General features: G+C 38.1%; 3 protein-coding genes across 3 annotated transcripts; 1 reads left to right on the forward strand and 2 right to left on the reverse strand.

The window, feature by feature from the left end:
- The first annotated feature begins 341 nt into the window (after nt 1-341).
- On the forward strand, nt 342-10,135 carry cables2a (Cdk5 and Abl enzyme substrate 2a). The gene is made up of 9 exons (XM_054608711.1): nt 342-841; nt 2,515-2,607; nt 4,889-4,966; nt 5,134-5,233; nt 5,345-5,513; nt 5,608-5,705; nt 6,820-6,926; nt 7,088-7,292; nt 8,626-10,135. The coding sequence occupies exons 1-9, from the start codon at nt 354-356 to the stop codon at nt 8,764-8,766; spliced, it is 1,479 nt and encodes a 492-aa protein (XP_054464686.1). The 5' UTR covers nt 342-353; the 3' UTR covers nt 8,767-10,135.
- A 120-nt stretch (nt 10,136-10,255) lies between these two features.
- On the reverse strand, nt 10,256-15,993 carry LOC129099463 (proteasomal ubiquitin receptor ADRM1-like). The gene is made up of 10 exons (XM_054608712.1): nt 15,905-15,993; nt 14,926-15,153; nt 14,728-14,844; nt 13,954-14,077; nt 13,762-13,851; nt 13,565-13,664; nt 12,959-13,200; nt 11,901-12,058; nt 11,512-11,614; nt 10,256-10,688 (listed from the first exon to the last, which is right to left on the reverse strand). Exons 2-10 carry the CDS (start codon nt 15,133-15,135, stop codon nt 10,585-10,587), a joined length of 1,248 nt encoding a protein of 415 aa, XP_054464687.1. The 5' UTR covers nt 15,136-15,153; nt 15,905-15,993; the 3' UTR covers nt 10,256-10,584.
- Nucleotides 15,994-16,703: 710 nt separating this feature from the next.
- LOC129099675 (oxysterol-binding protein-related protein 2-like) lies at nt 16,704-25,904 on the reverse strand. Its single transcript, XM_054609011.1, has 14 exons — nt 25,805-25,904; nt 25,400-25,532; nt 25,185-25,296; nt 24,780-24,855; nt 24,209-24,343; nt 23,646-23,743; nt 23,376-23,558; nt 22,764-22,871; nt 22,591-22,680; nt 22,371-22,497; nt 21,771-21,890; nt 20,357-20,480; nt 20,144-20,234; nt 16,704-19,127 (listed from the first exon to the last, which is right to left on the reverse strand). The coding sequence occupies exons 2-14, from the start codon at nt 25,434-25,436 to the stop codon at nt 19,025-19,027; spliced, it is 1,404 nt and encodes a 467-aa protein (XP_054464986.1). The 5' UTR covers nt 25,437-25,532; nt 25,805-25,904; the 3' UTR covers nt 16,704-19,024.
- Between the last annotated feature and the right edge of the window lie 1,849 nt (nt 25,905-27,753).

The following is a 27,753-nucleotide window of genomic DNA, read 5'->3' on the forward strand; positions in this document are numbered from 1 at the left end:
CTTGTCTTTCTTTACTATGTCTCTTGTGTGCACTTTAACTCTATGCTGCTGTAAGCCTGCAAATTTCCCCGCTGCGGGACTAATAAAGGATTATCTTATCTTATCTTATCTTATATCTTATCTTATAAAAAAAATGGTTTAAACACTATAAATATAAATGAATCAGCAATCAAATTTAATTGGTGAATCTAGTAAATACTTCCTTTGTTTCAAGAGCCCCGCCCACTACTTTACCACAGCCAATCAACGGCGAGCCTGATACATGGTTTCCATAACAGCCAATCGGCGCCAAGAGGGGGCGTGGCTTACGCGGTAGGTCCCGGTCTCTCGCTGCGGCCACATTTCAAACTAGAATGGCGACGGCGGTGTGCGGTCTACAGTCCACCGGCAACAGCAGCAAACCGGGGAAAACACACCGAGAACACCGGCGGAAAGCGAAGGATTCCAGGAGGAGACAAGCGGCTCTGTTGTTTCTAACTAACATCTCTCTCGACGGGCGGCCGCAGTGTCTGCTCAGCGATGCAAACACCGAGCAAAAACCCGCCGAGGAGCAGCGGGACGGCGGCGTCACGGTGCTGTCCCCGCCGGAGGACGGCCAAGAGCCGGCCGCACAGGTGACAGAGCCCACCGGGCATGGCTCGTCCTCCAGCTTCCCCGGGGCGGTCAGCCCGGTCGGACCTGCTGCGGGGGCCAACGAGGTGTTTCTGGAGGAGACGCTGCCCCCGGACACCCCTCTGTCTCCCGGTACCGCCGGACACCAGCCCTGCTCCCGGGTCAGGTCAACGCCCGCCGCCGCCATCAGCCCGGCCCCGACCGGAAGCTCCCTGGATGCCCGGCAGAGGTGAGTCTGAACGGGGCCTTTACCCGGGCCAGGTGGCTCACTTCCGCATCAGAGGAAACCAGTTTGTGTGAATTAACGAAGAAGTCTCGTTAACCCCCTGAGCTTATGCAGCCTTAGTGAAGCTATAAATATATATGTATATATAATTATATATATATATATATATATATATTAATATATATATATATAATATATATATATATATATATATATTAATTAATATATATATATATTAATTAATATATGATATATATATGGGATATTATGTTATTGATATATATAATGGGACATTATTATTAATATGTGACATTATGTTTATGTCAAGTATTATTAATATGTGATATATAGATGGGATATTATGTTTATGTCAAGTATTATTAATATTATTAATTTCGCTTTTAATGTCTGACTAATGCTGTGTGTTTTAAGTTTTAAGTGTGTAGCTTTTAAATGCTGTTTTTAAATGTCTGTAAAGCGTCTTTGAGTACTCTGAAAAGCGCTCTATAAATAGAATATATTATTATTATTATTATTATTATTATTATTATTATTATATACAGTACCAGTCAAACGTTTGGACACACCTTCTCATTCAACTACTTTGAAGAATCTAAAATATAAAACATATTCTGGTTTGTTGAGCATTTGTTTGTTTACCACATAATTCCATATGTGTTCCTTCATAGTTTGGATGTCTTCAATAATAATCTACAATGTAGAAGAATATTTGAAAAAAAACCAACCCATTGAATGAGAAGGTGTGTCCAAACTTTTGACTGGTACTGTATGTATCACATATTAATAATACTTGGCATAAACACCCTGTCCCATTTACAGTACCAGTCAAAAGTTTGGACACACCTTCTCATTCAATGGTTTTTTTATTTTTATTTTTATTTTCTTCTACATTGTAGATTAATATTGAAGACATCCAAACTATGAAGGAACACATATGGAATTATGTGGTAAACAAACAAATGCTCAACAAACCAGAATATGTTTTATATTTTAGATTCTTCAAAGTAGTTGAATGAGAAGGTGTGTCCAAACTTTTGACTGGTACTGTAAGTCAAATATTTCACTCTTTTTAGCTCTATTTCTGGTCTCCATACCCCCGAGTGGGATGTCTGGAGACCAAAAAAGTATTTTTAGCTGCTGAAAGCTTCACTTTGTTCACTAGCTAGCATTAGTTAATAACTGTGTGTCTGTCTGCTGTTTGGTGCTGAGCAGGTAACATAGTGTACAGTGAGTTTTCTAGGGATTTTTCTCACAAAACAGCTGCCTTTTATAATAGTGGGAGTGAACTAAAACAGGGAAGTTGTGGGTCAAGTATATATTAATATGTGATCTATAGATGGGACATGATGTTTGATATGTCAAGTATTATTAATATGTGATATATAGATGGGACATGATAGGTTCATAGTGTCTCCAATGTTGAACACTTTTACTTGATGTCTTGGATATAAATCACAGCCAATAGCCTGCTTTAAAATATGACATAACTCAACCTTATAAATCTTGAGCCTCTACTTTTGCACAACTCAAGATTCTGTCAGGTTAAAGAGATTTGCACCACAGATTACAGATTGAGCCATGTCATGTGAAGGTCCCTTAGTTTTGTTAATGCTTTTAATGAAGTGTTTTTTTTCTTGATCTCTAACGATACTCAGGTTGAGGAATGTCTCTGGTTCTCCTGGACCCAAGGTGCCAAAGAAAGTCCACTTCATCAAGAGTATGAGACAGTATGATACCAGGGGATGTAGGTGAGTCTCCAATTTGCATAAACAAATACATTTTCATACTACATACATAATAGAGGAAACTTCCTGTCAGACTTATGTAAACAAAACAAAGGCTGCTTTATTTTGTACTTTTGAAATATGAAATGAGCTCACAGGCAGTGTTATGCTCCTGCTAGTATTGTAATAAGCTGCTTAACTCTGGTACAGAGACTTAGTTTGGCCTGCAGAGGGATAACAGCAGTGCAGCTGCTGCGTGGCGACCGCTACAGTAAATTTAATCACCATTGGAAACTTTGCCAAAACCAAAAGAGGTGCAGTGTGGAATTTAACACCCTATAATATAGCAGCAACAGTAAAGTACACCAAAGAACACCAAAGAATGATAGGACTGAAGACTGTGGTATTTGTTTGGATTTATTTTTTGCAATATTACTCACTGATAAAAACATGTCATAGTTTTTCCCACGTGCCATACCATGAGTTTCTTTACTCTCATTTTTTACATTTTTCCTCCACCTAACCAACATTTCATGCCCACATACATGAATATGTGTCGTATGTTTTCTGCTGATGAAGAAGCAACCTTAATGGCCCCTCAAGTCTCACTTTCTGTTTGAGGCAGTGCATGTTACTTACTTGGCTGAAGCAAGGCTATTTAGGTTATGAAACTAAGCTTATTAACACAAGTAGATTTCTGTGTTGCTATATTGTTCCTTGTGAGAGATTTGATATCTCTCGCTGAGACCCGGAGTCTGTGACTGTTGCTGGTTGGTGTTTTGTGAGCAGCTGAAGTTGTGTTCAGTGGTTGTAAGGGGACTGGGAGTGCTTTGTTTAGGTTCTTTATCAAAACATAAGAGTTTTAGTGAATGTATACTGCGTTTGTTGATATCAATCAGTCCAGCTTGTGGCCCAGATTTGTGCCTCTCATGTGTTTAGACAACCGTTGAGTCATAACCTTGAGTTGATATCAGCGTCAGATTTTTCAAAAAAAAAGAATTGCCCGCAAACTTTAAAACCCAGACTTATTTTTCAAAACACTTGAACCGTAGACTATATTTTTGATAACATTTTTATGATAAAGAATGAATAGCAAGAATCACTGGCTACAGCTTCTGTTCAGGTTGCGAGCTTTTTAAGTCTTTAATGATGATTAACTTTATGTTTGGTTAATCGTTTAGACAGAGATTTTGATGACTATTTAATTGTTCCAGTCATTAATCCAGCAAACATGCCAAACAACAGTTTCTCCAATGTGAACATTTGCAGCTTCTACAGACTTTTATTCCTATAATATTTTTCGGGTTTCTGACAACAACAAAAGCAATTTGAGGAAGGTGTCAATTTAGGCTCTGGAGAAGTATAATTAAAAAATATATATAATTTATTAATCAAGAAAATAAATAGTAAATTAATTGATAGTAAAACTAATCTTTATATTCAAGGAACTTTTTAACCCATTTTCTAAGTCGTGCCTCTTTTTATTCACAGTCCAAACAAAGGTGGTAGCCAATTACGCCATCTTAACTCAATAAGTTGTAAAACTAATTTGAGTTGAGATGCATCGTGCATTAGATATAATGCATTAGATATAATTAGATAGTATTATTTCATGCAGATGGTTAGAAAGATCTTAGTGCAGCGAGTGTTGTAGAATGACCTGTTTTTTTCAAAGATCACTCTTTATATATGTTTTGGAAACTCGAGGGCTGAAATCAAAGTTCATATTCGTGATTGATTACTCTGCTGGTTATTTTCTTAATTTATTCATGGATTGTGTGGTCTTGTTTTATCAGAAAATAGTGAAAAATGTCTGTCACAGTTTCCTAGTGCAAAGTGACCTCTTCTTGTTTAGTCTTGCCAGGCGACCAGAACATTAAGAACTTAAGTTAGCTGTCAAAGAGAGCCAGAAGATAGGCGATTTACATTTTGAACAGAACGGATGCTGTAGCCTGTGATTTGTTTTGCATTTTTGCTTTTAAATTACAATCAATTGATCATCAAAATGGCTTTACTTATCTCTGTGACTTGGATGTAATGGTAATACAATAGAGTCACAAACTAGGGCTTGTCCAGGGATCCTCTAGTTTAAGCTTTATGTAGTTTTCATAGCTGTAAAGCTTTGGTAGAGATTCAGATCAACATAGAAACTCGTAGAAAAGGCTCTGTGACACTGATTTAGTTGTCACTGTAGCTCAGTTGATAAGGAATATCGCTGGGACACTTGCTGTCGAGTTGCAGTGACTAATGCTTGTAGACTGACACACCATCTGTTTTGTCTGCCTGTATTTGCTGTGTCCTGCAGGATCGTGCTGATTTGTGCCAAGCGGTCGCTATATGCTGCTTTCTCAGTGCTGCCCTATGGAGAGAGTGCTCACCTCAGGTACAAAGAAAGCACCATCCCAAGCAGAGAGCACCCACCCACCCATCGCTTTTAATTTTTTCATTATCCTCCTGTGTGATTTATTCATCATCATCACTGTCAGAAAAAGGCCAGTATGTTTTCCATCGTGTGGTGAGAATGACACAATTGTGACTCTTTCTGAACAGTGATCCTAAGATGGAGGCTCAGAGACAGAGGTTGTCTTCTGTGGTGGCTGCTGACCTGCTTCCTTCACTGGAAGGCATGGAGCTCGGAGACTATGGCAAGGTAAATGTCTATGTGTTATATAGCACAATAAGGAGGAACCAAAATACTTTCATTACTCAGATATATATGCTTGATATGAAGGTTGCTGATGGTCTCATTTTCGCTCCTCAGACGGTGTCGTACGCTCAGTTCCTTTACCCGACCAATGCCTTGGTGAGACAGAAGAGCGGCGGTGCACCAGAGAACGTCACAGCTCAGACTCCACAGTCCCGTTTCCGTTGCAACGGGCAGAGGAACTTCACCCCGGCTCGTCCGAACAACAGTGTGGGACAGGACCCATGTAAGTCTCAAACAAGCACACTACACATCTGCTTCTTTTCTGTCTTAACTGACGATCAGATGTTATTGCACACTGTCTATTTTGTGTTTTTCAGGTATAGAGGAGGTGGTAGAATACGATCCTAACCTACTCAGTGACCCTCAGTGGCCCTGTGGGAGACACAAGAGGGTTCTGACATTTGCATCATATGTGGTGAGTTTCTACTTTTCATTCAGTGCATTTAAAAGTTAAATAGTCAGGATGAAGTCAGATTTCTCCAGTAAGCAAATTTATTTTAAGATGATGTAAACGAGAAATCTAGTTTTTTCGTTATGGGGTTAAGGATCATAGTTACTTTTTTCTCTGAGTAGGTTTGGAAAACCAGGTTTGTAACCTGCATTTTAAGAGTAGGTGTGTGCATGACAAAGACTGCAGACAGGGAAAGTGGAAAGGAGAGGATATAACATCAAGCAATTCTTTAAGTTTAAAGTAATAAAAGTTTGACCAAAAATGAAACTACAGGGTATCTGCAGTTCTTGAAAAGTCTTAGAAAACACTATATGCATATAACGATTAGATTAAATTGTATTTCTCTTGCCTGTTGTATGCAGTCATTTTAGTTATAAAATGTTTGATAATGGGCTGTCAGGAGACATTCAAACATGTTAACTATTTGGATTGTGCGTGTTGAAATTTCTGGTTGCAGCTTGGTATTTCCAACAGCTGATAGGCAAACACACCATCCAAAACAATAAAACTGAGCAAACTGTTTTCCCCAACTGTGTCTAATCTGTGGCTCCTACCGTTGGGGCCCTGTTTAGAGTAGTGAGTGAGCCGTCACCAGTAGATCAATGGCAGTATCAAACAGACAATAAAAGGTGTTTCAAGTGTGAGTCGTTGCAACCACGAGAGGTCCTTGAGCATTAAGCCATAAATGATCACCCAAAATATTATGCAGTTTGGTGCAGCAGTATGCAAGATCAGTAGACAGACACAGAGATGCACACACACACACATTCATGCACGCAGAGTTCTGTTAAATTCAACTTGTACATTAATCTGTTAACATCTGTAAAATGAAGCGGATCTCAATTCTAAACCAACTTCCAGCTGCGTTAGAGTAAAATACATCCATTATCTACTATTCACATGATTTTATTGCTTCAGAGGCGATCCTATCACAAGACTGTAACCTCTAGCGTGAGAAACAGTCTTACCGACAGAGAAAGAAGAAAACGCAAAAGTGTAAAACTTTATTGCAGCTGTAATTCATGCAGTCATGAGGTACTTCTGAACTGACATGCTGATGTTTTTTTCATCTTTTCAGACGACTGTTGTTGAGTATGTGAAACCATCTGACCTGAAGAAGGACATGAATGAAATTTTCAAGGAGAAGTTTCCTCACATCAAGTTGACTCTCAGCAAAATAAGAAGGTACAGATACCCCTTTCGAAATGTCCTCGAAGATCATTTTAGGGTTGAATTTGTTGTAACTCGTCACATTTTCCTTTTAAATTTAAATCTGGTTCAAACACGGTACACTCTTTCTTAGAAAACTGATCCGTTAGATTGACTTCTCTCTTGCTTTCAACTAGCCTGAAGAGGGAGATGCGGGCCATGAGCGAGGACTGCGGTCTACAGCCGGTCACCATAGCGATGGCTTTTGTTTACTTTGAGAAGCTGGTGCTGCAGGGCCGCCTCAACAAGCAGAACAGGAAGCTGGTGGCCGCTGCATGCGTGCTGCTGGCTGCTAAGATCAGCAGCGACTTGCGGAAGCCAGAAGTCAAACAGCTCATTGATGTAAGTAAAGATTCCATAATGAAAAGATCTCAAAAACACAAACAAAGCATGACAGGTTAACCTGTAAACTGTAGCCCGCCTTTTGCTAATAAGAGAAAACCTGTAACACACGTAGACCTTGACTAAATGATATAGAAGTTGTCTTAATTGAGCCCCAGAGTGGAAATTTAGGTGGTGCAACAGCACAAGTCGAATTAAAAGACATCATGAATATCATACTGTACAATGTCATAAAAAAGTCATAATATGGTTTGTCATGTAAAAAAATCATGAAAAGATCATAGAATAGCATGTCGAAAAAAGTCATGGTATAGTGTGACCAAGAAAGTCATAAGTTATGTTGAAAAAAGTCATAGTAAGGTATGTTGAAAAAAGTTGTAGTATAGTATGACTAAAAAAGTCATAAAAAATTCATAGTATAGCATGTCGAAAGAAATTATAGTATAAGTCATAGTAATAAACTCAGTGTGTGGTACGTCAATAAAAAAAAAAAGTCATAGTATAGTATGTCGAAAGAAGTCATAAAAAATGCATAGTAAGGTATGTTGAAAAAAAGTAATTAAAAATCCAAAAACTGTAATAGTATAGTCTGTCGAAAAAAGTCATAGTATAGCGTTTCGAAAAAAGTCATAGTGTAGTATGACTAAAAAAGTCATACTATAGCATGTTGAAAAAGTAATAGTAAATTATGTGGAAAAAAGTCAAATTATAGCAGGTCGAAAAAAGTCATAGTAATAAACTCAGTGTATAGTACGTCTAAAAAAAGTCATAAAGTCATAGTATAGCATGTCGAAAAAAGTCATAGTTTAGAATGTCGATAAAAGTCATTAAAAAGTCATAGTGTAGCCTGTCGAAAAAAGTCATAATATAGAAATTCAGTCTTAGTATAGGTTTTAGAAAAAAATTATGAAAAAGTAATAGTATAGCATGTTGAAAAAAGCTCATAGTATGCTGAAAAAATACATAGTATAGAATGTCACAAAAGTCATAGTATAGCATGTCTAAAAAAGTAATTGTATTGTATGACCAATTAGGTCATAAAAACTCATATTGTGCTAGTAAAGAGGTCATAGTCATCTATGTATGTGAAAAAAAGACACAAAAATGTTGCAGTTAAGCCTTTTTAGAACAAAAAAAACATTGAATATGTCTTAATAAAAATATACTAATGTAATAAAAACACCTCGTCTCTAGTGACTGTCACTATGGACAAAATAAACCTGCATGAGCGTCAGACAGATACTTATATTTCAGTGTTTATGATCATCTCTAACCACATCATTTCCCGTATTCCTTTAAACTCTTCCTCCGTTTCCTCCCTGTGGACGAGCAGAAGCTGGAGGAGCGTTTCCGCATCAACAGGCGGGAGTTGATTCCGCTGGAGTTCCCGGTGCTGGTTGCCTTGGAGATGGGACTTTACCTACCTGAGAGTAAGGTCATGCCACACTACCGCAGGCTGGTGCAGCAGGGCTAGACTGCATACGGAGACGTCTGGCAATCCGCTGGTTTCATTAATAGTGTAACGTCAACGCGTGTGTGGTGAAGTAATTGGGACTGTTTGTGTGGTGGGTCGACCAGTTCATAAGCTGTGGTGTTTGAAACAAATAACTCTGATGCTATTTATTTTCTGTCGGTCGTGGCTGAAGTCTATCACTGTTTATGAAGGATAAACTAGTTTACACTCATATTTTAGACTTGATGGCATGTTTGTCTCCCTGAATGTCTTTTTTTTTTTTTTTTTTTTTTACGTGTGACGTTGGTGATGCGGTCATGAACTCTATGTTAGAGATGTTTGATGAGCACGTTAATTGTGCTTTTATTTTGGTATCCCGTGACCCTTTTTATTTTTTTGGTACGGCCTGGTATTCTTAAACTATTTAAATGAAACGTACGCTGTGATGTTTGTGGAAGACTCTTCACCTTTCTCATGACTATACACAGTCTGTATAATACTTCGAAATACAAGGAACCATACTTTTGATTTTGTAAATGCCTTTTTGAACCCACTGTGACATTGAAGTAATTTTAACCCTGAGACTGAAACATGATACTGTAAATTGTTGGTGGAAAGAGGCAGCCTTTAATTTATGTTTATTCAATACTTGTACGTCCAACAGTAATCCAGCCACTTTCATATATTTATATTGTAAAAAAGAAAAATAATAGTTCAGCAGTTAGTGGCAGCTGTGTTTCCAGACTGTGCCAATATACAGTAAAGCCACTGTTGTAATGTAAGAAAACAGGAGCGAGGAGGCGTTATTTATAGTAAATGTGATTTCTTTTTAACCAGGAATGTTTTTATAAAAATAAAAATAAAAAACACTGTACTGGAGTTTATTCCTCAATAGTCTTGCTATTTGACGGATGTTTCAGTTCTCAGGAATTTTACTTTCTCATAAATCTAACCCAAAGATGTTTTAAATGTATTACCGTTGCTATAATCACTGAAATCACCTGTGCTCCCATTGTAAATTAATGAAAGGTAACTTAATTGTTTTGCTTTGACAGATAAATACAAGTACCACACTGTATTAACATGACTGCAGTTGCCACTTATTGTGTAGTGATTCTTGAGATTTAGGTGTTCATGTATGTAAAGAAAAAGTGCCTGAAACTACAGTGGCAGTGAAATTCTCACCCGTCTTATCACGAGTGACATTTAATGTTGACCTTTCTGAGTATTGCTGCTGTAGAGATCTTTAAGCGTTGTGGTTGTTCTGGTCTGGGAGAGATAATCCTAAACATTTTTTGTGGTAAATAATGTATTACGATAAACATCCGAATCTATGTACCTGCAGAAAATGTTGTATTTGTATGGTTGGTGTCAAATGGGTATTTATTCATTGTTTTCATACTGTAAAATGAATGTTTTTCAAATACATTTTCAGAAACTGAAAAGTCATGAGTTTGTTTTTTTTCCCGGGGCAACAATCAATCAATCAATCAATGAAGCCGTTTCCATGTCCTCGAGGCGAGTTCTGTGAAGAGATCGTTAACTAAACAGTCATGAGAATGAACACAAGACAGTGGAGCATGTTTCTCATGATTTTACTGTTCCCATGTGTTAGACAGCTCAGACTAGCTGACATACAGGTGGGTTACATGTTCACTTCAGTCAGTTTTAATAATACAGCACACTGTTGGAGGATGAACACGGCATTATCAGAGAGGGAGGGGAGTCTTAGTTACAGTTTCTACTATATGAGCCACGATCTTTATCCTTAATGTTTAATAGTTACAAAACAGGTGAAGCAGCTAAATAAATACCTTAAATAATACACTTTAAGAATTCTTAGTCCAGACTCATGTCTTCATCATCGTCTTTCTTGTCTTTGGAATCTCCATCCTGGTCCGACTTTTTCTCTGTCTCCATGGCTTTGGCAAAAGCCTCGACATCTAAAATAGAGGGATAGAAATGTCCATGAGATTAGTGCTGCAGATTGGGTGTTTTCGATAGAAAATATTTAGCAAATGAGTTTCTTGATTAAATGTTGAGTCTGAAAATATGGTATGAAATGGATGTCACAATATAGTATGCCATAAAAGAAAGCCATAATAAATGTCAGTATATGGCACGTCATGAACAGTCATAAAAAAATCTGAGTATAGTACGTCTAAAAATTCATAATATAGCATGTGAAAAAAGTAATATTATAGTATGTCGAAAAAATATATTATAAAGTCATATTATAAAGTCACAGTGTAGTATGTCAAAAAAAGTCATTGTCAGTCCTATGTGGAATAAAGTCATAGTAGATAGATTTTTTTCTTTTTTTCGTGTCGTTAGACCCATATGGGTTTACAAGACACCAACAATAGTATAGCCTGTAGAAAAAAGTCATAAAAAGTATTAGGTAGCACAGTTTGGAAATACTCACACAGTAATACAGTAAACAAATTAATCCAAAATCATCTTACATAATAGTTTATAGTAAATCACTGACTCTGATCATCAAAACAGTTTTACTTTAGTAAGGTTTTTAAGACAGGACTTCATACTTTTACTTGAGTAAAGGATCTGAATAATTCTTCCAACACAGGAAATTGAATAAATGTACTTAGTTACATTCCAGCACTATTAAAAAGATAAACATGTCACTGTCAACATTCCAGTTTACTCTGTCTATTACAATCTACTGTGTGAACATGAACATTTGTTCTTCTAGCAGTGAAACAAACAGTAACAGTTTTCTCTTCTTGGTGTGGGCAAAACACTGACCTCCTTTGTTGGCTGCATCAACAGCCTCCGCAGGCAAACCGAACTGGTTCATCAGAGGCCCTAACTGCCCGGACGCCAGGGCGCTGCTGAACATGCTCATAGCCTGCAGAGAGACAATACATACCCAGATGAGGACAAATACCACAACAAGATACTAAATACCAACAAAAGAGAGACAAAGCCTTGTTGTGACCAGGATCCTGCTACAAAGGGAATATACTGTAGTTTCAAGCTGGAAGCTATGGAGAAAAACCCGATAATTAAAATATCAGGCTGGCGTTTGAGTAGCAAATGAGGAAACAGGAAAACAACATTTTCGTATTGACCTTAAATATAATCATTCCCATAATTAAGGAAAATGACATTGCGTCCAGCAGGAAACACGTTACCTGCTGAAACTGAGGCGAGCTGAGCGTGTTGTGGAGCTCCTCTGTGCTCTGAGGCAGGGACTCTCCAGAGGGAAGGTAAGGCATCAACCTCTGCTGCACCTCAGGGTTCACAAGGATGGGAGCCATGATCTCAGGAGTCAGGACGCTGGCAAGGTCCACTGCAGGTTACAAACAGCACCACCAGACTGGTTAGTATAAAAGTATCCAGATTTTTGTGAGGTATAAATCATTTCTTTTTCAGGTTTATTAGAATGCTTATTTCTGTATGTGATTCTATAGGTGATAATCTTGACAATCTTAAATCTATCTCATAGGAATTATACACTTTAGATGATGAGCAGGGTTTGCATGTTGACCTGTCTGACTTCAGAGTTACTGCCACAGGTGTATTCAATTGCAGTAGGAAATCGCAGCATTCAGGTCATGGAGCTTTAATAAATTAACTTGTTTTAGGAATTCACAAATATGTACGGCGGAGAAAGAAATATTCAGATTTATTTGAGTAAAAGTAACAATATCACAGCAGCAATATCACACTGGGAAAATACTCCAGTACAAGTTCTGCTTTCAAAACCTTTGTAAAGCAAAAGTAGTAGTATTGTCAGCAAAATGTTCCCTGTCAGTGTTTACCAGCCAAGACAGTGTTTGCCCGGTTTTCACAGTCTGTCAGTGTGTGAGTCATCTTGGTAAAATGCAGTCCTGGAGACACCTACTGTAGTGAGTGGGTGAAATACCACAGAAGCAGTTTTGAGGTTTGTTTTGCCAGGTGTTTATATGTCTGTCTATCTGCAGTCACAAATCTTTACAGGTTTGTGACTACAGTGCAAATTAAACCAAAACGGCAACAGACTGCAGTTTGCAAATTAAGGTTTTCACGTTTAAATTACACAGTATTAAATACACTGTTGCATTCATAATGTTATTTATTTGCTGCTTAATTACTACTGAGATTACACCATTAAGGCCTCATTGTGTGCCTTTACTCTGGTGGTTTTATTTTAGTTTTTTCTCTAATTACAGTTCTGAGGAGTGTCGTTCTCACTGGGTCGGTTCCTCACCTCCCGTTCCGCTGGCGGGAACGTTCATGGTGGCCAGGATGCTCTGCAGGTCTCTCAGCTGGATGGGCTGTGCGGGGTTAGCTGCCCCCGCCGCCGCAGAGGACACAGCAGGGGTAGTGGGAGTGGTGGCTGTCGGGGAGGCCACTGAGGTGGCGGAGGGAGTGATGGGGGTGGTTGGCACCTGGGTGGAGCCCAGCCGACTGGTAGCAGAGGTGGAGGTGGGGGTGACGGCTGTGGACGGACTGAGAGGAGACAGAGAGAAAGAGGTCACTAGTCAACATGTTGACAACACATCAACCTGTGATGTATTTACGAATAGACAGAAAATCAGCCATTTAAAAATCTAAAATACCAAACATTCCCTTGTTCTTGCTTCTAAGATGTGATGATTTGCAGATTTTTTTAGTCTTATATGATAGAAAACTGATAATTTTGAGTTTGGGACTGTTGGTCCGACAAAACAAGTAATCTGAAGACGTCAGATTGGGCTTTTAGCTATCAATTAATTTACAAAGATACCAAGAACACAGCCAGTCGCTGTTTTAGACAACAGACACAGTGTTAAAAAAGGTTGATTTTTCTTGGATATTAAACAGAATTAGAAACCTTGTGGAGGAGTTACTGGCTGCAGGAACGCTGCTGCTACTGCTGCTGCTGCTGCCCAGGAGGTTTGCCAATCCCGGACCAGCCAAGGCCCCGAGACCACCTGTGGTTCAGAGAGAAACAGCCACGTTATTCTCCTGAGAGCATTAAACTTTATTTACCCAGATGTTTCCTCTTTGGACTTTAAAGTATGCAGGTACGTACCGATCCCCCCAGTCCAGTTGGTCCAATGAGTTGCATGAGCTGGTTGTGGCTCATGTTACCCAGAAGGCTCTGCAGACCGCCCTCCCCTTTACATGAGAAAAATAACAAACATCAGTGATTCAATTCACTTTTTAGATGTTTTCTGACAGTAATAATTAAGCTTCTACTATAATGTGAGCATCCGTTACCTCCCAGAGCGGACAGATCGTGTCCTCCGCTGCCGCCACTACCCAGAGCACCCGGCATGGGAGGGTTGTTGAGATACTCGTTCACTTTACGGCAGTGCTCCTCGTCCTTGTCAGTCTTTGGCTCCTGAAATCAGAAAAACAAGTGTTCAGGCTTTCTGACTCACTAATGATGAGTTTCCGGGAAAATAAACTGTATTTATACTTTGTTAATTCAGTAATTCAACTACACTGAGCAATGAAATAATTGTGTTTATACAAGTTATATTGTTTATAATTCTATAATAATAATACTTATTATAATATGTATATTCAATGACATGGAAAGATGCCATACGAGTTGGTTAGACTTTCAAGTGTTTAAAAAGACAGGGATGGCTGTATTCTATATTTTGTCAAACAATTTCTTCGCAATGACTCATAAATGCCCCCTTTATAATGTATATTTTATTACGTTGGAAAAAGTTAAACAAACAGGAGTAAGTGGTGCCATTGCTAGGGTCTTTTTTCAGCTGATTAATACATATTTGGTGCACTAGTGAGAATGTACAACAGCAGGACAGTGCTGCCCCGCATTACATTTTAATTTATGTTTAAATAAAAGATTAAATGTGCTTGGATAGAATGAATGAGATTCCACTATCTGTTACAGTGCCATTACCTGCATAATTAACGTTTATCAAGTACATTTACCTTAACCATTTTGTCTTTTTAACAAGTAAAAACCCCAAATTCATGAATTCAGAGGTGTGTGCAGCAGGCCGTCGTGGTTCATACCTGAATCCAGAAGAAGAGTCTCTTGGAGCCAGCTTTGAACTTCAGCACATAGACTCGTCCGGTGGTGCACTGGTTCACCCGTTTGAACTCGCAGTCATCAGGGAAGATGATCAGGTCCTAAATCAGAACATGGAAATGGTGTTAATGAAAAGAAAAACACAGGTGGAGACTTAGTTTCCTGCAGACAGCGTCACCCACATCATCCACGTTCCCGGTCGTCCGATCCTTCCAGCAGAAGTGGATCAGGGAGTCGTCGGTCTGCTGGATGTAGACCTGACCTTTGCGCTTGTCAGGGGTCACCGTGCTGCCTTTCATGGTCATCTTACCGGCCCGAAACTCCACCAGGTACTTGCTGGAGGAGCCGCGGGACCCGGACACCATGCTGGGGAACAAAGCTCCAGACGCCATGATGAAGAGGACAGACTGCTGCAGGGAGGACAGACAGGAGAAAGGCCGGTTATATACACACAGGGAGTATCATTATTAGGGTCAAATCAGAATCAGGTTTATGTTTTTACATATAAGGAATTTGCCTTTGGTGTTTTGGTGCAGGAAAAATAAAAAAATGTAATTGTTAAAGTCAAGAAACATAAATATAAAGATTAAAACATTTACAATAAACAAAAAAAAAATTCAATCAACAATAAAATATGTGTTTAATAATCAAAGATCTGTGTAGTCCCAGATATTAACCTGCAGGAGATATGAGATTGTTTTTTTCCCTGCTGTATCTCACTCTAATAATGAACATATTATCCAGCAGATTAATTTAGGTATCTTTTAAATGCTAGTTCCTGATTGAACATTAATTATGATTTTTTTTTTTTAATATAAAGCTATTAATTTGTTATTTATATCAGGGGATAAGTACGGCTCTCCTGACTGACATAAAAAAATACTAAATTAAACAAAGAAAAAAATAAAGAAGCTGATTTAATACGAAACGTAGGACTGGGACAAAGCTAATCCCAGTGCTCCCATAATAGACCAGCTAACGTTACTGGTGTAGCCTCAGTAGCCACAGATGACTCTGCATCCTTCAACCTTAGCCTGTTATCAGCCCCATGACATCACGACGGAGCTCATAATTCACACATGGAGACTAAACACACACCTGGTTAATATTTTACCAATTCAAAAATATATATATATGAGAAAATAAGATGTTTATACTTACATTTACTCACTGTAATTTCGTTCAGCCGGAGAACAGGCAAACACCCTAAAGATGATCCTTATTGGCTGGCTGGCGCCGGTGCTTCGCTGTGATTGGTCGAACCGTGTGTCAATAACGTTGCCTTTAAATCTCACTGCGCATGTTCGGTAGAGATGACACAGCACAGCCTGTTTCTAGTACTGAGCCTCTTTATATAGACATGGATCAGATACAAAACTACTTTCTAATTAGGCATCCTAATACTAATAGCTTCATTAATGGTTAATAAATCAAATATGTTATGAATAGTATAGTTTTGTGGTACTTTACTTTAGTATTTCCATTTTATGCTATTTTATACTTCTTCTCTACAATTCAACAAGAAGAAACTATTGTTCTCTTTTCCATCTACATTTATCTGAAGTTCATTTATACAAACTGGCTTCAACAAATAAATAATGATGCATTATTAGATTAAGGAACACAGTAGTATATAAAGTAATTAAATTATCTCCATATCAATCTATCAAACTTTAGAGCTTGTAGCATGTCAGTGGATATTGTGCTTTACTGGTATATACTCCCATATTCCCAAAAACAGTTAATCAATCAAATTTCCACAAATCAAATCATATCCCATGTTGCATTATGCCAATGAGTAGTCGTTGGCTTTCCTTCTCAGATTGTTTCTTTTGAATTATTTTAGAGGTCCAAAGAGGTAAAAGGTTTCTTTCTGTTCACAAGAAACAAGCAAAGTTTAGAAATCAGTCTGAAAAAAACACAAAATGTTGTGTAGCAGCAACATGTTTTCTTTCCATCCTTTAAATCATCTAGTGACACTTTATTTGGGAAAGACTGGTATAAATAACACTGATGTCATAAGAAGCTGAAGTCAGTATTCAAACAACGTCAGGGCTGGTAATTTCAATAATCCATAATTTATTTCTCACATATGCCATATGGTTGTATGTGGATAACAGCATGGGGGGGATGAACATACAATGTAAACATTTTCAAATGGATGCTAGATGACACAAGAAGGTACAAATAGTGTGAGATTATAGGGACCACAGGAGTGAACCTGCACCTTTGAGTGTCTGCAGGCGTCACAAAGTGCTTTGAATTCAGGGTAAAGTTGAGAGACGCTGGGAGAAGACATGATGTAGAGTGTTTTTTTTCACTGTACAATATGTGCTTTGGACTGTGAGTGTTCAAATGTGCAGTTTATGCAACGTTAGTGCCTTGAAACACAAAAGGAACATCTATATACCGTCTAACAACTGCTGTATGTATGGAAGCGTTATATCATCAGCACACAACATTCATTAACTGCTGCCACTGAAGCATCTGAAGCACACAATGGCTACAAGCTAAAGAGGAGCAAGTGTTTCATTGTTCACATTTCAGGAGGGCAGACTGGATGGATCTTTTTGCATAGGTTTATGATGGCTACAGTGTCCTGTCTTTTTTTTTTGCTGCTGCTGCTTAGTCCCAAATATGAACAGCTTTCAATGATGGGAAAATATGTCTCAGGGCTTTAAAATTGGAACTCTAAAAACAGTCAGATACTTGTCCATGTGTGAAGACAAATAGCTATAATCAGTCAGTATGACACAGCTTTCTCTATATACAAGAGGTTTTTGAACTGTTCCTCAACAGAGGGCCCTGGAGGGAGATACATGAGCCGCAATTTGACTCACAATTCCTCCTCTTTATCAGAGTCTTAACTCTCAAAAAATATAACAAATATTTATCATCGGCGTGACTTTCACTTCCAAAGAATATCATTATCTCGCAAATAGATAAACGTCCAAAATTCCCATTAGAAAAAATCAAAATCAAAGACTATCCTTATAACTCCAGGACTTGCCTGAGAATCATCATGTTTTTTACTTTTCTTCAGTATCAAAGTCTTCCAGTGATGGTTGTCTGAATATTTAATGGGCACATTTCAAACAGGAACTGCTAAAAGCTAATTTGACAAACTTTAATGGTGGTAACTTGCCCAAATAAACAAATACCAACTTAAAACAACAACAACAAAAAACAGCTAACTACCTAACTGACTCCATGGCAACGTTATTACTTCTTGTTTGCAGTTAGTTTGTCTTAAGTAAGACAAATAATATTAATAAGAGTTTAAAAACACATTAACATGAACTTTTGATTAATTAATTAATATTGTTTTGACTGTGTGGTTCAGAATATCCCATCAACATGTTTCTTATAGTGTCAGACTTTGAAAAACCTCCTGCTGAATCCATTTACATTGTTATACTTAGTGCAGAAAAACGTTTTTATGGCTTTAACATTGTGTAAATAATCATCTTGGTGAACAAGCATGCACCAATTATTGTACACATTATCTATGTTGCAGTGGACAAGAATATTATGTAACAATAATCCGTTTACTGTGATGGTAAACGTGGTTATAAGCAGCTTTCATCTCTACTGTAATTCTCTATTCACAGAAAATGTATCACACTTGTAACATTTAGGGATGTTTACAGCTAACCAAAATGCACATCTAATATTCAAAAAGGTTATATATATAAAAAAAAGTAGAAGATGTGTTTAAATAACCCCTGATATTTGAATGTGTGGTAGGTCTACAGGTAAGATTACGGTAGAGTACCTGAACTAAAACTGAGAATATATCTTCTAGAAGTCAGAGCTTTGTGTCCTGCAGCAGCAGCTTGATCACCACGCAGACATTCAACACACACGCAACACGCACACGCACACACAACGCTCACACGCAACGCAATCCCACACACAAACACACACACACAAACACACATACACACACACAGGTGACTTGTTTAAAAACCCAGACAGGTCGGTAACATACATGTGGACTATTATTGTCATGATTAGGGCATATAAAGATGTCAACATTTACAGGAAGTAAACTCCTAAAACTCTAAAATTCTTAATATAACATTTCTCCTGTGGACAAAGTTCAGTCAGGACTAATCTGACAAACTGTCTGACAACATTTTGAGATCAGCTTTTCATGGATTCAAACATAGACACAGTACCTGTGAGCTTCTGGACATCACAAAGACAAATTGATGTAGAGAAATAAAGTGAATCCTATCAGAGAGGAGGAGATCTTCATACTGAACACCTCCTCCTGGGTCAATAGATGCTGGGACAGTCAGTGTAATTCCTGTCAAAATATCCTCCTGTGTACAGCCAGTCCTCAGCTCCAGTATGAGGGTTAGTTCCCAGCTGAAACCACCTGGAAAAACACAAAACATGCAGGACCTATTATTAAATAACAGGGTTAAAGGAGATATTACATAGCATGAGGGATGTACAGTTTTTATTCTAGTTAGACTGTAATGATGTCAGAAGTGTACTCTTTCAAATTATGTATTTAACAGCAGAAATCCAGGAATTGGGAGACGCTCATGAGCCCCTTTATCTCCTGGAATACGTAGCGTTGCTGGCTTTATTTATGTGCTCAAGTGCTTTTTTTTAATTATTCAATAAAATGTGACTTGACAGGCGCTAACAGAAAGGGACACAAAACTTATTTTGCTGTTGAAGCCTTTCTCACGAAGGACGTTCTTCTCTCTAATACATTTTCTGTAAATGAGTGAAATATGCCGTCTGTTATATTATGGACAACCGCCCTTAATTAGGAGGAAGCCATTAAGCCGGCATTCAGACCAGAATTAGCCCTTTTTGTTAAAAGAGATTAACAATACAATGCTATTTGGACCCAGGGAGTTCAGTTTACAATTCACCAAAAATGTACGCTTGCATGTCTGTGATAGTAAATGCAGCGCTCTGCTGGATGTTAGTTTGAACGTGGCCTTAGTGAGTTGTGGCTCTCGGACCATCATTTATTCATCTGTGCTGTTGGATTATACAAAGAGGGAGTGCTGGAGTTTTTTTTTTGTTAACCTCTTTTTGTCTCCACATCATGACAGGGAAAATCATAGTCTGATTTGACATGAGAAGAATCTCCTTAAAACTTTAAAAAGGGTCTCAATCCGTCTTTTGTGGTTTATTAAACTTATGGATTTGAGTTTTTCTCTGTGTATTAAACGTTGTGGTGTTGCAGCCTTTAAATAAATCTGACAGCATACAATTCAGACTAGTGATGGAAATGTTACATTTGTGACTATAATGTAATGACTCAGATGCTATTCCACCTGCTTAAAATGCCATCACATTTATGTAACGAGGTGCACGGCTTTATGTGCGAGCTCTTGAAAATACACCTTTAAATTTGTGACCACCACCCACCTGGTTGACCACTCCTCCTCATCCACGGAGCGTTCCCTGCGTGAGGCCCTTTGTTTCTCCTCTAACCGCTCCTTCTCTGTACTTGATGTGTCTATAAAGACACACAAAAAAATATGAATTAAAGAGCAATTGGAGAATTAACGAGGGGTGTGTGTGTGTGTAGAAGTAATGGAGTCAGCTTCTCTCAGCGTGTTCATGTGAGGTTTGTGTTACCCATGTCTCCGTTCTCCATGGCTCTGATGTCGGGCCGTAGCCGGCAGTCGGTTGTTGCCAGTAGTCTCTCCATGCCGGGCTCCAGTTCGTTTAGTGTCATGGCAAAGCTGGTGAAGTTATACATCTATACAAGGAAACACAGAAAATAAACATCTTTGTTCATTAAGTGATTTTTCAGGCTGTAGAATCAGCTAATCCATAGAATCCTAATATATTTTGCTACTTTTGAGACAAACTCCTGATCAATAAAGACCCTTTTATAAATCTCTCTGTCGCAAAACACACTTTAAAAAAAACTCGGCCACATCACTGTTTTGGCTGCTCTGGCTACAAGTAAAATGTAATCGATACCCAATCTTTAAAGGGTTTGTTTACTCAAATGATGTTTAAAAAACAACAATTCCCATTTACCTCTAGTGGTATCTATTCATGAAAATAGTTTTACATTTCTTTGCCCAGTTTTGAGATGTCGGACTCCACCCCAACAGGATGGATGTCAATTTTTTTTCAAAGTGTTCACAACATTAAGGGTTGTGGATTTTTTTTAAGAAGAATTCTACAACATGTCTTTCCAGAATCTGTGTGGCTACTACTACTGTTCATCCACTTTGTCATAGGAAATAATATAATTGTCTGTCGGCAGATATCTCAGAGACTTATAACATAAAATCTGGTCAGATAAGAACAGAAATACCTGCCAGCTAGATACCACAAGAAGGTTGAAACATATTTGATTATAAATTGTATTAATCAGCCTGTAGAAATGAACTTGACGTTAAAAGGAAATAGAAACCCAGCCAGTCACTCCAATATAAAAGGCATCTATCATCGCACCTCTGCCTCCCCACTTAAACTGTCACAGCCTAGAAGTTAAAAGTAACCTGAGAAATGCAGTTGACACTTCCCCTGCAGTTTCTTTATAGATGGGACACAGTTGTTGTTGCTACCCTGCTTATTTCAGTTGACGGTGGTGATGTGCTAAGAAACGTAGACATGTGCAATCAAAGGTAGTAAATAAGTGGTGAGCAAGCTAGTGAACAGGGATGTCAACAAGCAAGATTTATATATTAAATACTAAAAATTCATGACAAATGAAAAATGTTTTATGAGAAAGGAACAGACTGCACTCAACATGTTTGTCAGGCCTCAATGATAAACACAACGGGTTTTAGTAAAGTTTGTTTACAAGCAAAGCCTGTAGGAGAGCTTTAACGGTTTAGCAAATGTTCTTTGTGTCGTTAGTGTGTGTGTGTGTGTGTGTGTGTGTGTGTGTGTGTGTGTGTGTGTGTGTGTGTGTGTGTGATATTGGTGGTGAGTGAGTGAGTGAGTGAGTGTGTGTGTGTGTGTGTGTGTGTGTGTGTGTGTGTGTGTGTGTGTGTGTGTGTGTGTGTGTGTGTGTGTGTGTGATATTCACCTGCGCTGAATCAGCAGGCCGCGGCGTTATCCTCCACAGTAAGGCACTTCCTGGTATCACAGTCACAGTCTCTTGAACTTCTGGCATCTCATCCGTCTCGTCCGCTTCACAACTATGTCCCTAAAAAGAAAGACACACACAGATAAATAACATTATCAAAGGTGGACCAACAGGCTGAAGCTGACAGTACGTACAGTTCATGTGCAAACAGCTGATTCACAGAACAACAGTTGCCACAAATTCAACATGTCTCTCAAGCAACAATGCATGTCATTGCAAGACATTATTGAGTAGTGCAATGATCTAATCATACACTACACTTTGAACATAACTCGAACTAGACAACAGCAGTAGCACATTACAGATATCAAATACACTTTTACCTTACCTTCTACTAAAGCCACTGCATGTTATTGTGAAAGGAAAAGATACCATTTGAGAAAAGAATTTAGAGTGATGAGTCACAGATTAGTTCACGTTGTAAGACAGATAAAACACGTCAATGACAAACGTGAGAACAAACTCAAGCAGCATTTCATCTCAGTGGAAGATCTGATATCAGTCAAAACCGGATCTGACTGTAAGTCTGTACTCCCTCACCTGTTTCAGCTTTTTTGAGTCTCCCCCCGTCTTCTTCTCTGACTTCTTGTATGCTTCGTAAACCTTTGGGTCCACGCTGTACATGCACTCTGTCCACTTCCCGTAGATCATTCGGCGCTTCTTCTTACTGGTTCAATAGCAAAGAAAATCAAAATTCAGTTTAGAGAAAATGAATCACAACCGCTGGCTGTAAACAATGTTGTTGTGATGTTGCTCTTACCTTTTGTCTTGGATATGACCCTCGACTTTGTGCAGCTCTTTCCCAAACATTCCACACGGTTTGAAGTTCAACACACACTTATCTCCCGTGCTGATGAAATAAAAGTACATATCTAAATCAATAATCAATGATACAACCAGTTTAAATCTTGCAGTTAAGAATTGTCACTATACCTGTGGTTGACTATCTCCACCGTTCCATATTGCTCGATCCAGAGTTTTCCCAGTATGATGTTATGCACACAACACATTGGGTTTGTCCATGTGTACACTTCTTTATGTCTGTGAGAAATTCCCAGAATCACAAAGGAATAGTTTGTAATTTTGAAAAAAACATATTCCTTTTTCTCGCCGAGAATTAGATGAAAAGAATGACACCACTCTCGTGTCTGTCTGTTAAAAAGACAATTTATTACCATCGGACAGAGTCAGGCTATCCATTTCAAGTCTTTATGCTAAGCTAAGCTAAGCTAACCCACCACTGGCTGTAGCTTCATGTAACGGAAAGATATTAGAGTAGTATCAATCTTTTCATCCAACGCTCAGCAAGAAAGCAAATAAACATGTTTCCTAAAATGTTGAACTAACGCTTTAAAGATTACTTGGAGTAACAGTCGCATTAATTTCCACATTTTCATAAAAAATTTAACCTCAGTTTTAATGTAAATATAAGAGTAAGCAAGAGAGAACAACTTTAGAAAAACGACATTGAGTGCTAACAAATAATCAAAACAATCAGATGCAGCTTAAAAAGCACATAACATATAAAAGGGCACATATACTCACTTCAGTAGCTCCAGCGTCATGGTGCCTTTGGGCTCAGCCTCCACACTTTTGCCCCAAAACTTGAGTTTCGGGTAAATGGAGCCGTGAAACTCAAACTCTTGTTTCAGAGACTGGGCATGGAAGGCACTGACAGGGGGGTGGTGGCTCACCTGCTCCGAGATCAATCTGTAGCCCTCTTCCTCTCTTTAAAAACATTTGAATTTCACATAAATTAATAAGAAACATTTTGTTATCCGTCTATCATCAAGACAATATTTCTTTCTCTAATACCTTGTGAGTTCATATGTTTCCCCCAGTAAAGGATTAAATGGCTTTCCAGTCCTTTCCCATTGAGATGCTACAGCCGAAACAGCAAACGCAGCAACAACCTGTTACAGAGACATGAAGCGAATCAGAGAAGAGCAGCAAAGAATAAAATGTTCATTGACTGATAGAAAATTAACCCTTTAAGTCGTTTTTAAGCAAAACACCAAAGATTTCCTTGTTTTAGCTTCTCAAATGTGATGATTTCCAGATTTTATTTGTCTAATGTGATTAAAAAGCAGAATATCTTTGGGCTTGGGATGATTGGTCGGACAGAACAAGCTATTTGAAGATGTCACCTTGGTTTATGAAAACTTAATGGAACATTTTCAAAATGTTTTGACATTTTAAGGACCTACTACTATTGAACTACTCAATAAAGAAAATGATTGTTCGCTGAAGGTTTAAATCAGAGTAAGATGTGTAACATGCATCTGTCCAGAAGATTAGAAGAATGCAGAAAGAGAAATAATTTAATTAAAAGAGAAATGAAATGGCTGAATTTTTTTTCAGTCATCCTTTATCTGTACCTGCATTCGGTCTATTGAGTCAGACAAACTGCAGGCTGTGTGGATGAGGTGAGTGTGCTCCATGTACTCCGAGATTCTCTGAAGGAAGCTCAGCGGCTCGTTAAACACAACGGGCATCGCTATTTTGGACAGTTCCTATAAGAGCACATGAAAAGATCAAATAAGCAGGTGAACTTTATACGAGATCGGATTCAAAGTTTGACACTGTTGTACAAAATTGCTTACTTAAACAACTCATGCATCATATTATTTAACTTTCATGCAACAAATATGCTCTGCCAGGACATGTGTTTAAAATTCCTTGATTTCTGATGTTCATTTATGCCATTTTGTTTCTTGAGATGGCTGTAAAAAAAAAAATTAAACTTCTAAGCCAATTATAGCCAGCTGAGCAGAGAGGCGCAAAGAGTTCAGACATGATTATTCTTGTAGCGGCGCAATGGAAGCTGAAGCATGCAAGTATTCAAATATAACCAAAAAAAACATGTTGCACTAGACCCAGAGTCTGACAACAGCTGGTTTATGGCAAATTTGATTTTAGAAATCCAGATTGGAAGCAGATATGACTCACCATGCCAATGCATTTCTTCAGTATACTCCACACACTGAAATTGTTTCTGGAGATCATTTCAGCAGGCAGGGTTTTCCTGGTACACATTTGGACCAAATACAAAAAAGAAAAAAAGAAAAAAAGAAATCAGACAAAACTTTTGACAGTGTATCTGTTAAAAGCTTGAAGAATATTGTTTACACAATGTACTGCATTAAAAGTTGAAACAAAGTCTTGACTAGCTGCACCAACAGTAACTCCAAATGTTCTGCAGAAGGACGTGCACAGACTAGTGTTGTTGCACTGGCCTCGTCTGCTTCTACAGGTGAGTGCATGCATAATGAAACCCCTCCAGACCCTTACCCAAAGACTCATGTGGTGACATGCACACAAACAGACATACCACACCTCTGAATGATTCCTCACCTGCGCTCCCACACTCCATTCTCCTGTTTGGCACTGCTGTCAGTCCCCTGCTTACTGTCAAACACCAGGGCATCTTTGAAACTGACCTCACAGGAATCATCTGACTCCAGCCCTGATGGGAGACAACCAGAGGGTGAGGGAGGAGAGTACAGACTTGAATCAGCACAACCAGCAAGTATATTTAACTTTAAGAGGGATCAGTCAGCGTGTCTCACCTGTCTCAGCGTCGTAAAACTCTTCCTCACTGTTCATGCTGAGCGGAGAAAGTAACTGTGTGTTACTCAGCAGTCATGTCTCCTCCACTGGCCTGTCCCTGCAGCCCAGCATCACAGACAAAACACACACCACCTGCAACAACACGGAGGAGTTACACCAAGCATGGCAGCCCCAAAAAATATATAGTAAGTTGCATGTTATTGCATAAAAAACAAGTTTCCCAGCTCGCTGTCAGCAGCTCTGCTCCCTCCCAGCTAGCCATTAGCTAACCTAGCTAGCTCTGACTAGCTAACTAGCCTTTAGCATCGCTTCTGCTAAGTTTCACCGTTAGCTGTGCAGAGGTTAGCTAACTTATCAACACGAACACCGACACGAAGATTTATACTCGATTCAGTTGAATATACCTGTGAATTCAGGTCAGATTAGCGCTCAAGAGACATCAACAAACGAAGAGAGTAGTGCTTCTCAAACGGGGCGGAAGTGGGCGGCAAGGACACCGTGAGTGACAGACCCGTCAGCCAATCACAGCGCGGCAAAAGTGAGGTCTAGAAATAGAAGTCAAAGACAAGTGTCCTGTTTACAACTTCACACTGGACTTCAGGGCTGAATGGACTCCTCAAATAAATGGTTACATTAACAATTATATATAATGTATCTATAGAACCCTTTTCAAAACATTACATTACAGTCATTTAGCAGAGGCTTTTATCCAAAGCGACTTACAATAAGTGTATTCAACATAGGTATTCAAGAGAACTACTAGTCATAAGTGCATCTCCTTTCTTAAACAAGCGAATACGAATACAATAAGTGCAACAAACTAATACTAATTAGTATTAGTTTGTAATACAAAGTTTGTAATACAATAAGTGCTAAGTGGAAGGCTCAGGGTAGTACTTCTTGAATGTGCCAAAGTGCTTTACATGGTTGAACCAGGATCAAAAACATGTCAGGGCTGCAATGAGGCAAATAAAACCAGACAATTAAAAATGATACAAAAATTAAAGTTAATGAAATACCCAACAACAATATAAGATAAAAACCAAAACAATAATAAAACAGATAAGTGTATTCAACATTTGATATTCAAGAGAAAACTAGTCACCAGAAGTCATAATTATATATTCTTTTTAAACATTACATTAAAGTCATTAAAGCAGAGCTTTTATCAGAGGCAAATTACAAAACAATATTCAACATAGGTATTCAAGAAGTTTTACAAACTAATTAAGAGGATAAGTGCAAAAACTCAAATTTACGAAATCATTATTTTAAATGTACATGCAGATTCAAGGATTGACACCAAACATTGAGATAATGAATAAATAAATGTACTATCACATTAAAATACTTCACTTTGTATCAGTTGACAATATCCACAGTTATTTTTTTTCTATTGTTTTTACTAGTTCTCAATAAATTAAAACCCATACATTCATAAAATCTCATTACAAATGCCTTAATTGCATCATCATAAATGGGAAAATCATCGATAATGTAAGGTAAAATCATCATGTCAGCTGTCTCTTTGTCTTTTTCAATGACTTTCTAGTAAGGCACACTATATTTAAAAAGTATATTAATAGTTACTAATTACTTTTTAATGTGTTGGTATTTGTCGAATGTATTTGGTTATATATTTGGTTATAGGTTATATAACACTTTTTTCTTCCTTTATTTTCTACAGCCCCAACTTGTGAGCCATCAAAGAGTTCTTGTGTTTTTCGACACACCTTCTCTCTTGTCCAATGAGCGGGCAAGGTTTTAAGACAACAGAATGACGCGCCTCAATTAAAAATCTTTGAATGAGCCTCTGGTGATGGTTGTTGCTTAAATTAATGAGACTTTTATGTATGTTTGATCTTTCTGCAAATTGAAAAATAGTTCTGCATGTTCACTGATAAGCTAGCTGGGACTCAGTATGTTACAAAAACACAGGATGCTGCCTGTGGCCCCACTTAACGCAGCTCAAGTCATCCAGAAGGTGGCAGCTTTCTACAATGAATAAATAAAAAATACTTAAAGATTTATTTAAATGTGATAATTTATTAAAATTCAAATTCTGTGCAGCAGCAGGCATCAGATGTTTTCAGTGTATGTATTTATATTAATAAAGGTTTTATTATGAAACCTTAAAAAAAGGTAAATATATAAAAGCATGGGTCAATAAAATCACATTTTACAACTATGAACATGTTGTTCCAGGATCTGTTCATAAAGTTATGACTTTTTAAATACTAGCAAAGTAAATATATAAAGCAATTAAAATATTTCAAGCTACTGATTGTGAAAGTTATAGTTAATTATCCGAGAGTAGCCTAATTGTTATTGTCAGGTTTCCAAAGGAGAAAGT

Source organism: Anoplopoma fimbria, chromosome 12, assembly GCF_027596085.1.
Source record: "Anoplopoma fimbria isolate UVic2021 breed Golden Eagle Sablefish chromosome 12, Afim_UVic_2022, whole genome shotgun sequence".
In the NCBI taxonomy this organism is placed as follows: domain Eukaryota; kingdom Metazoa; phylum Chordata; class Actinopteri; order Perciformes; family Anoplopomatidae; genus Anoplopoma; species Anoplopoma fimbria.

Coding starts and splice junctions, on each gene's coding strand:
- cables2a (XM_054608711.1), top strand. CDS start 354: ATGGCGACGGCGGTGTGCGGTCTACAGTCCACCGGCAACAGCAGCAAA. Junction 2,608..4,888: donor TATGATACCAGGGGATGTAG/GTGAGTCTCCAA, acceptor TGTGTCCTGCAG/GATCGTGCTGATTTGTGCCA. Junction 6,927..7,087: donor ACTCTCAGCAAAATAAGAAG/GTACAGATACCC, acceptor GCTTTCAACTAG/CCTGAAGAGGGAGATGCGGG.
- LOC129099463 (XM_054608712.1), bottom strand. CDS start 15,135: ATGGCGTCTGGAGCTTTGTTCCCCAGCATGGTGTCCGGGTCCCGCGGC. Junction 14,078..14,727: donor GACTCTTCTTCTGGATTCAG/GTATGAACCACG, acceptor TTCTGATTTCAG/GAGCCAAAGACTGACAAGGA. Junction 11,615..11,900: donor GCTCGCCTCAGTTTCAGCAG/GTAACGTGTTTC, acceptor GTCTCTCTGCAG/GCTATGAGCATGTTCAGCAG.
- LOC129099675 (XM_054609011.1), bottom strand. CDS start 25,436: ATGAACAGTGAGGAAGAGTTTTACGACGCTGAGACAG. Junction 23,744..24,208: donor ACTCAATAGACCGAATGCAG/GTACAGATAAAG, acceptor TCTCTGTAACAG/GTTGTTGCTGCGTTTGCTGT. Junction 19,128..20,143: donor GAGGAGGAGTGGTCAACCAG/GTGGGTGGTGGT, acceptor GTGTTTTTCCAG/GTGGTTTCAGCTGGGAACTA.